At 42.4% G+C, this 10,581-nt stretch overlaps 1 protein-coding gene across 1 annotated transcript; it reads left to right on the plus strand.

Annotated features, from left to right (window-relative positions):
* The first annotated feature begins 418 nt into the window (after positions 1-418).
* Positions 419-6,693, plus strand: LOC119337014 (calcium-dependent mitochondrial ATP-magnesium/phosphate carrier protein 2-like). Its single transcript, XM_037609118.1, has 4 exons — positions 419-925; positions 5,239-6,024; positions 6,113-6,203; positions 6,284-6,693. The coding sequence occupies exons 1-4, from the start codon at positions 448-450 to the stop codon at positions 6,474-6,476; spliced, it is 1,548 nt and encodes a 515-aa protein (XP_037465015.1). The 5' UTR covers positions 419-447; the 3' UTR covers positions 6,477-6,693.
* Positions 6,694-10,581: the final 3,888 nt, after the last annotated feature.

The following is a 10,581-nucleotide window of genomic DNA, read 5'->3' on the forward strand; positions in this document are numbered from 1 at the left end:
CTGAAGGTAGAACAGTAGTTTGGTTGGGCTCTGGTCCCCCACAGGTTGTGGACTTATGTAAACTGAATTGTAATTCCCTGGATCCTTGATTAATACAAGTCTTACTCGAAAAAAAAACAAAGCACATACGTAATATGCTTTTTCAAACAAGGATATGCCATTGGACTTTGGTGCCTTCGCTTTGCATTTTCGAGCAGGTTCTTGCACTTGTTTTATTTTCTTGAGTGGAGGATGTTCCAATTCGTAGGAGGACATGGGGAAAGGTCAGCACGGGTAGCCCATACCCGTAGGGCTGAAGCCCACACGTGCATTCCCTTCCCTTCTACCCCTCCTTCCCCCCTTTCCCTCTCCCTTCGATTCCGACCCGATTCTATTCCATTCCCCAAACCAACCCACCACCACCACCTCCCCCTCCTCCCCCCATTCCGCCTCGCCGCCGCCGTCGCCATGCCCGGCGCGGCGGCCCACGCGGTGGAACCCCGCGGCACCGCCGCACCCTCTCCCCCCGTGGCCGCCGCGGCGACGGCGCCAGCGGCAGCGGCAGGGGGGCCTTGCGAGCCGGTGCGTAAGGCGGGCCCTGTGACCATGGAGCACGTGCTGCTGGCGCTCCACGAGACGGAGGAGGAGCGGGAGGCGCGGATCCGGGACATGTTCGACTTCTTCGACACGTCCGGGAGGGGCCAGCTCGACTACGCGCAGATCGAGGCCGGCCTCGCCGCCCTGCAGGTCCCCGCCGAGTGCAAGTACGCGCGGGAGCTGCTCCGCGCCTGCGACCGCGACCGCGACGGCCGCGTCGGCTACGACGACTTCAGGCGCTACATGGATGACAAGGAGCTCGAGCTCTACCGCATCTTCCAGGCCATCGACGTCGAGCACAACGGCTGCATCCTCCCCGAGGAGCTCTGGGACGCCCTCGTCAAGGCTGGTATGTTGTAGCCTCACCCCTCATCCCCGTCTGTACCGCTACCGACCACCGCAATACAGTCGCTCCCTACTGTGCGGTTACACGTTGGTTACAGTGGCATCTGAACTATAAATTATGACGTTGTTGTGCGAAATGTAGTTTCCGTAGCATATTTCTGACTGGTTGTTGTTGGATGCTTGGAGCAACTTTAGTAGCCAACCCGTTGGAGTGTTGCCCTTTTCTCTTCTTAGGGGTCTGTTCTGTGAGCAGATGTATATCACTGTTGCCATATCTGGAGATTAGATGTGTCCTTTGCGATTGAATAGATAGAAGATACTGTTACCGATTATGTTCAATCACACTTCTAGTGAGTGTATGTCTGTTTGGACAGAATGGTGAGTCTCGGTAGGCTCTGAGGGCCATCTACCTAGAACTGGCCTTATTGTAGTGTCTGTGCAGTGGAGACACTGAGCTCTAGGAGGTACCTTGGCTGTTTGGCAAAATACGAGATGATCAAGCAATACGTTAAATTTGTTAAGCATGTAAGCTTATTATTTCTCAATGGAAATGTAATTTAACCTCTCAGATTAGGAACATCAATTTTAACCAGTGTGTCACCACTAGCAAATTGAGAGTACATAAGATGTCAACCCGACTTTAGAGTTTAGTTTGTATTAACATGACGAAAAGCAGCTGAGCAGTAGTACCATAACCGTCATGTTAAGTGTTCATGTTGGATGCACAGTTGGGGATGGACTTAATGCTGTTGTCTTGCTCCTGCAAAAAGATTTGTAGTGTACGAAACATGTTGTTTAAGTTAGGCACTTAGGCATCAATTTATATATCTTTCTTGTTGTAGGACACCTCGGTTTGTCAAGCTACAACAAAACTGGCCAGAATCCAAAATGCCCAGTTGGGGTATTGGATCCATAAATCACTTAAGATGCAGTAAGCAAAAGGGCAATGTACCTGAGTGCTTAACATTTGTTTGGTGCAAAATAAAATAAAAATATTACTCCAATAGCACCACTGAAGTTTTGAATTTTGAAGAAACTTTAGAACAGAGTTGTACACTACTAATTCCATCAAAAAGCTGAACACCAACACGGCAACACATTTCATCTATAGATTACTCCCTCCGTTCCAAAATATAAGGTGTATTGGTTTCCGCGCAAGTCAACCATTTGAATGTTTGACCAAGATTATAGAATAAAATAACAACATATGCAATACCTAATAGACAAAATATGGAACTACTTTTCATGATGGATCAAATGATATAAATATTGTATTGTGGATATTGATATATTTTTCTAAAAACTCGGTCAAACTTGCACTCGTTTGACTTAAAAAAAAACAAATACACCTTAAATAAAGGAACGGAGGGAGTAATTTGCAACGGTTCATAACATATGTAGCACATTCGATACATTTGAAGTCCAACCTATTTCTTTACCATACATGAGCACTGAAGGCTTACAATTCTTGTTGACTCTGGCAATGTACTGCTAAGAATTGGCTGAATCTTTAGAGTTAGAAATACTATACCACTAGTATTTAATAGGCCCACTGTTTGGTCTATGATCAGTTGGCAATTTGTTTGTTCTCTGTTTTTCTGTCATATACCGTGCCATGCTGGAACATGTGTGTTTTGGACCTTGGAACTTCAATTTCACTGCACCTTATGTTGAGTGAAGTGCTTTTTTTGGGTCTGTGCCTTGCCTTGGTACCTAGTCGTGTTCTGTAGACTCAATTACATGGTGGTGTATCGTAGCTTTCCAGTAAAATAATTGTGCAGTGATGTATGACAGTGCAGGTCTTGTTAGCTTTCCTAATTACTCCCTCTGTTCCAAATTATATAAGATGTTTTGGATATTTAAATATGGACTACATACGTACTGAAATGAGTGAACAAACACAGTAAAACGCGTCTATGTTCATCCGATTCAGAAAAAAGTTAGAACATCTTATAATAGTGAAGGGAGGGAGTAACTAATATGAGCATATAACTTGCTGCATAATGTCAATAGTCATGAAGGCATCATGTTTTCTCATAGTTTGGCTGTTTTATGCTATAGAACATTACTGAAATTTTGCCAATGCTTTCAAGTTCGTCGTGGTTTACAGTTAAGTCGATTTCTTGTTCTAAACTTTTAGCACTACTTTCTAAACGAGTTGAAATTGAACACATGAAAACAGCTGCTACAACTAATATTGATGGTTTATTTCCAACCACTCACATATTCAGTCACATGATATTCCGCCAGATGTAGGCGTTGATAAGTCATAGTTAGATCATTTAAATAATTGCGTGGCCTTAAATCCTCTCTTATCAAACAGTTCCACATTACCACTAAAAACGACTATGAACACACCTGATGTTGTCACTTGGCATGCTCTCCTGCATTAAAGTGCATAATAATCCAGCACGAACTTATAGCTTATACTGGGTTTGCATAATCGGCGTATCATCTCATGCTTCGACTAGATATACACTATTATAGTTTGGTTGTGCCCAATATGCGGAACATGTTTTCTTTCCTGATTATGGGTATTCTTTAATTATGTGGTCATTCATTGGTATTGGAACAAACATGCATGCATGCAGCCTCAAATCCTATCCATTTCTTTAGACATCACGTTATTGCTGATGCCGAAAACTTGGACAGTTCATATCCGCTACCCTATCGTTTATTCACCTTGATCTTCACCTTGTCCAAAGGAGCAATCCTCTCCTGCTTGTTGGTGCAATTAGTACGACAGCCAACGCGGCTGCAGCTTAGCTAGGCAGTCCCAAGATTATATACCTTGTTACTAAACGTTGCATGTCATAGGCAACTAAAATCAGATGCGTCAAAAACACTGTCCGAGGGAGCAATCCTATCCTGCTTGTTGGTGCAATTTGTACGGCAGCCAACACGGCTGCAGCTTAGCCAGGCAGTCCCAAGAATATATACCTCGTTGCTAAACATTGCATGACATAGGCAACTAAAACCAGATGCGTCAAAAACACTGATACGTGGCTGGAGCATCGGATCCGTATTGACATGTTGGATACGTATCAGCCGAGTATCGCCCGATATAGCACTAAAGCAATCAATTTTGATTCCTGATACTTGTGGGATACTTACAGAATATGTTGTAGGTACCTCCAGCCCATCATCATCCCATTAAGGGCAGCATGACCCTAGTTATCCCGACCCGGTGCCCCCTTCTATCCACTCCCCCTGATCCAATCTTTCTCCTAGGTCCCGATATAGACGACGTGGCCACAGTGGCGCCACCAGATTCAGCAGCCGGCGGCAAGGCAGCGGTTGGCTCAGGGGTCCTGCATTAGCAGCTCGCCGGCAGCAAAGCTTGCTTCGCTCTCTCCTCTTTCTCCCTCTCCCTCCCTGTTGGCGGCTACCTCCTGGAGCATGCAATCAGCTCGCCGGCAGCAGCTCGAGCAGGTGGTGGGCTAAAGCCCCACTATTTGTCACTATTTTTTAAAATGGTCAAACGTATCCTTGTATTGGTGCTTTTCAGAAATGCCGCATTCCTGTATCCATATTGTTGCAAATTAGCTCACTTAACTGAAGCAATGTACAGCCTATGAAGCGTGCTCAGACGTTGGGCGTTGCCTAATTCGAAAAATATGGTGAAGCTTCATATTCTTTATCTGACTGCTAGCATGGTGTTCTGTAGAGATACATGCGAGTTAGCCAATGAATTTCCCAAGTGAATTCCTTGATACTGAAATGAAATGACGAAATACAGCTTAGGTAGACTATTATACTTACGAGCTATACTTGGCATGGATGTCTTTGCAGGAAAAAATGCCTCCCGACTTGCTAGAGAAATAGGTTAAAATGGTTATATTGGCTAGCTGCTAGCTATATGCCTTGGTCATTTGACGTGGGATTTTTGTATATATTGAAGGTTATGTTAAGCTGGTTTTGTTTTCCATTAAGTTACAGAGCAACTTATATTTGATTGATAGTTCTTCAGTCAGACTCCCATGCTTTGGCATATTTGCTCTTCTCTATCCCAGATTCTCCAATATCAACTAAGATTAACTAGTGTCTCCTCTGTAGTGTCTCAGTTAAATTCGAATTGACTCCTGCATAGTGTCAAGCTTGTAGGAAATTTGCATATCTTATTCTTGAGCCTCATTGCTATCTTATTAGGTTACCACTCTTCTGCGCCAAAAAAAGTGTGTGCTCTGTCGATATATTATGAAGCGCTAAGCCGCTAACATAGTTTGCTTGGATCTCCTTGAACTCTGGTTATTTAGAGATTTCATCTTTTTGCATCCATAATATAACTTACAAGCGATGTCAGTTTGTTGTTTGCAGGTATAGAGATTGATGACGAGGAGCTTGCACGATTTGTTGAGCATGTGGACAAGGACAACAATGGAATTATTACTTTTGAAGAATGGAGGGATTTTCTTATGCTTTATCCCAATGAAGCAACAATCGAGAACATTTATCATCACTGGGAAAGAGTTTGCCTTGTAGATATAGGTGAACAGGCTGCTATACCAGAAGGCTTAAGTAAGCATGTCAGCGCAAGCAAATATCTGATCGCAGGAGGCATTGCTGGCGCAGCATCTCGTACTGCAACGGCACCTCTTGATCGTCTTAAAGTGATCATGCAAGTGCAAACAACGCGTACTACCGTCACACATGCAGTTAAGGATATATTTATCCGGGGTGGTCTATTGGGATTTTTTAGAGGTAACGGTTTGAATGTTGTAAAAGTTGCTCCAGAAAGTGCAATAAGGTTTTATGCGTACGAGACATTGAAAGAGTATATAATGAACAGCAAAGGAGAAAACAAGAGTGCGGTTGGTGCTTCTGAACGCCTCGTTGCTGGTGGTTTGGCTGGTGCAATAGCACAAACAGCAATTTATCCCATAGATTTAGTAAAGACGAGGCTGCAGACTTTTTCTTGCGAGAGTGGTAAAGTTCCTAGTCTTGGTACATTATCAAGAGATATATTGAAGCATGAAGGGCCTCGAGCATTCTATAGAGGTCTTGTTCCATCTTTGCTTGGTATTGTCCCTTATGCTGGAATTGATCTTGCTGTATACGAGACTTTGAAAGATGCCTCCAGGACATATATCATAAAGGACACCGGTAAGCTCTTGCTTAGAATTTGTTGGCATTTCCAACCTTTTTCTTTCCAATTTATTTTCCTTGATTCTTGGTTATTGTAATAATGTAGAACCTGGTCCTCTAGTACAATTGGGTTGTGGCACTGTCTCTGGAGCTCTGGGAGCAACATGTGTTTACCCTTTACAGGTTATTAGAACAAGGTAAGAATTCAGAATTGTGAAACTGTATATATATACATAAAAGTCTATGTCTATCTCAACTGTATTTGAAATATTTGTAGACTGCAAGCTCAACAAGCCAATTCAGAGGCTGCATATAAAGGAATGTCTGATGTGTTCTGGAGAACCCTACGGCACGAAGGAGTTTCTGGATTCTACAAAGGAATCCTACCGAATCTCCTTAAAGTGGTGCCTGCTGCAAGTATTACCTATCTAGTTTATGAGGCGATGAAGAAAAATCTGTCTCTTGATTAAATTCTGGAATTGTTTTGCAAATCGGCCATTATTATTGGCATGGCTGACTGTAGAGATAATGACGACACATGAATTTACTGGTTAAAGAGCTCCTTTTTTTGACGCGAAAGATGGTGCCTTCAGGATAGAACTGAAAGCGATTGCTATCCTACTTGTTAAATGAAAACAAAGAGATTATCATGAGATCATCAAGGCTGTCACACTGGCATACTGGTAATGGTTCCTTCTTGTCAAGTTGTATTACAACTATCAGTTATACTTCATAGGCCCCTTTTGTCTTCTCATGACAGCTCCTGTGCATACACAACTACCTACTGCTGCACACATTTGACAACTAGTAACAGTACTGAAGTACTTAGGATGTTGTGATCCGTAGCTCATTTCTTGGGAATTAATTATAATAAAGTATTTAGGAGTTTCTTAAGCTGATAATGAACAATCAAAAAGCTTGTAATTGATGACCACTTTCAATCTTGGTACTTCGATTATCTGTACATTTTCTTTTGTCATGTACAGAGCACCAGGGAATATTGTTAGCAACCATTGTGCACAGTTTGATAATGTGAATGTGAAGAGCAACATGCCATAATTCTGTTAGAAGTGGCATGGACTCTCTCGAAAATTCACAAGTTTGGCATACATGACACATATTGTCATCTAGCACAGCTGAATACATGGTTCCATGAATAGATCATGATAATGACTAAACAGTTAAAGGTCTGTTTCTTTACGAATACTGTAGGTTTTGTACTCACGGTTTCACAAATTTCTACTGTCCTACTGTCCTATTTCCTTACCTCGCCCGGTGACCTTCATCCCATTGTCAGCACTCAGCAGGCTTTGGCTTTGTAGGGGTTTTGTGAAACCCTGTGACCATATAAGTGCTTCTCCCTCTGTCCCATATTAATTGTCGCGCAAACGGATGTATTTACATCCGTTTGAGCGACAATTAGTATGGGACGGAGGGAGTACTATAAAAGAAACCTGGGGTTATTTGTGACCACAAAATCAAGTCTCATGTAATTTAATTAATATATTAATTAGTTAAGTTGTAGTATCACATTTGTATACAAAGAAATATTGTGCCTGTATAAGATGTTTACTTAAAGAGCAAACAGACCATCTCCCATGGAGAGCAATGCTAATGGCCAAAATCAGAATGAATTTGTATCAGTATTAACTATTAAGTTCAAAATTGAATACTCTGTGGGATTGCTTGAAACGGCGCAAGAGAAGCGGAGGAAAGCCTCTGTAAATTGATGAAATGAAGTGATGGAAGTAACATTACTGGTCTGAAGACGTTCGCTAGCATAGGCTCAAGAATTCAGTCTTTCCCCTGAGGTTTTGCTGTTCCATATCGTGTCCTTGAAAGGTTTATGCTTACAAAATTTCCATTTTATATAATTGTGTGTTATAATGGAAGAGGAAGAATGTAGAACTGGTTTACACCCTGACACTAGTTTGTGCAGTGCTAGACTTCAAAGTGAATAGGATAAAGATGGCCACCTACTTATAATTTATTTTGTACATGCACTGGATTTCTATATTCAGGACTCGGCACTACTCAAGTACAGAGTCTGTTTAGAGTTCGGAGAGTCTCAATTATTACTCAGTGTCCCGTATAATTTTTGCGCCGAGCTGATTGTCTTCCCCGCACACAAAAGAAAGGAGGCTATGGAGGAAAAGAAAAGAGGATATCAAGGGTATAGTTGTAGGAGCCTAATTCCTCCCTTGTATCTACATGAGCTGTAGATAGGAGCAGACATCTTAGAGAGAGCCATGGTGTGTTTCAGTTTTGTACTGCCATTTATTTCAGTAATATGGTGCGTTCTTGTCTACAAACAGCTCTTAGCAGTAGTGAAGAATTCAGCAGCACCGTCAGTCACTCTCATCATCTGTAGGAAATCTGGCCATTTGCATAAATCTTTGCACTGCACTTTTTGGTGTTCCTTTTTTCTTCGCCGCTTGCTGATTTGTTTTTGCATTCCAAAAAACAAGGTGTGGTGTTTTTGGTCTTTTTTCTGCCTGACATAGCACCGTGGTCATTTCATGTCCAAATGATCTATTTTACTCCGTTTATTACTTGGATCTCTTTGAGCTGGGCTTTTATCACGCCACTTTAACTAGCTACCAAACTGGGTGAATCATTCGGTTAATTACTTGGATCTCTTTGAGCTGGGCTTTTATCACGCCACTTCAACTAGCTACCAAACTGGGTGAATCATTCGGTTAATTGAACCTGCAACTCATTTGTTATTGCATGCAGCTTGATTTGGATAAATTCTCTTCCATCATTTTTTTTGCGGGTGAATTCTCTTTATCACTTGAGCTTTATGATTCATTTGCTTTGCATTGCACTTTCAGTTAAATGGCACCATTGGCATCGAGTTAGCTGTTAACTGTGAATTCATGAAGGTTTGTTTTCCCCCAGTCTAGTGGTGAGTTTTGTTGGTCAAAATTGTACTCCCTCCGTTCCGTTTTACTCGTCGTGGTTTTAGTTCAAATCAACGAGTAAATCGGAACGGAGGGAGTAACACACAGGAAAAAAAATCTTTATACAATTTACAAATCCTTATTCTCCTAAACTCAGACAAGAGCTGTGGTCTGTACTGACCGCAAAATTACCTTGTAGAAATGGCTGCTGATTATTCATGCGTGTATTTTCCTTTGCTAGCCAAAAATCAATGTCTATTATATGTACTATTCTGTTTCTGCCTCCGCTGCCGATTCGACTTCCTTATGGTTAACCCTATTACGTACATATGCATGCATATGGTTAACCCTATTACGTACATATGCATGCATCATCGACGCAAGTGACCTGGGAGGCTGGGAGGGAGGCTTGAGTGATGTAACGAGGGTGAAATATCCGGAAATGTTAGCAAAAGTTTGCTTCGAGGTGTTTACATAGTACCCCCTACGGTCCTTTTTACTCCGCGAATTAGGTTTGTGTCAAGTTAAACATTGTGAAGTCCTTTTTACTTCGCGAATTAGATTTGTGTCAAGTCAAACATTGTGAAGTTTGACCAAGCTTATATTAAAAGATATCAACATCTACAAAACCAAATATATATACTATGAAACTATATTTCATAATGAATCTAACAATATTGATTTGGCATTATGAGTGTTGATAACTTTTTCTATAAGTTTGGTCAAAGTAGAGATTCTTTGACTTAGGACAAAACTTATATGCAGACTAAAAAGAACCGGAGGGAGTAGGTATTTTCCGTGCTGTTGTTCCAGTTCAGGGTATGTGCATCCATACAGGCGGGTTCTTCTGGGTGTTTGGCTCAGAAAGGGTAACGCAAACGTAATCGTAATGAGGTCACACCGGCACTGTAAACGAAATGAGCAAAATGGATAACGTGCTGGTTCAGCTCTAAAATAGACTGTAATCAAGTACAGTGTGTATGCAGTCCTGAGCTGATACAAATAAACCACCGTATCAACTTCAGATCTGCAGTAGCTCCAGGAAACGAATTGAAAATTCGAAAATAAAATAAAAAAGAGAAATCAATGGGCACAAGAACACGAACTGCATCTGCCTCACATCGACGGATCCCCGCCAGAGCCTCCATCAGGGTTGCTTCAGGTTGGGAGAGGGCAACATGAGGACGACGATTACGTGGAGATCCGCATATGGGGATATGCGGTCGACGCGTCTACTCGTGCGGCCTCACCTCGTCGAGTGCTGCCACAGGCGCGGCCGTTGGTGCTGCTGCAAGGCGGCTCCGCGGCGGAGGCGATGGGCAAGGACCGAACTGGTCGCTGTGGGCAGCGGTATCGTTATCCAATTACGGTGGGACTTGTTTACCCGCTATCTATTTGCGGGCGAAACCAACCAAACAAATTTAAGGGCATCAAATTACGGTGTGCTCAGATAACGGCCAAGATATGGCGAACCAAACACATCTGCTAAAGAAAGGGTTTTGCTACACAGTCGCTGAACTGATATTCCCGGAAGCATGTTGCAGGTTCTGCCACATAGTTGTGGAACTGATTTCTCTAAGAAAAGCTAGTCCCTGAACTGATAGTACTATATGCATATTAGATCCATTTTATTATCAGTTTGGTATATCCTCCAGGCACGGTGGGGACCGAG

This window comes from Triticum dicoccoides, chromosome 7B (genome assembly GCF_002162155.2).
Source record: "Triticum dicoccoides isolate Atlit2015 ecotype Zavitan chromosome 7B, WEW_v2.0, whole genome shotgun sequence".
In the NCBI taxonomy this organism is placed as follows: domain Eukaryota; kingdom Viridiplantae; phylum Streptophyta; class Magnoliopsida; order Poales; family Poaceae; genus Triticum; species Triticum dicoccoides.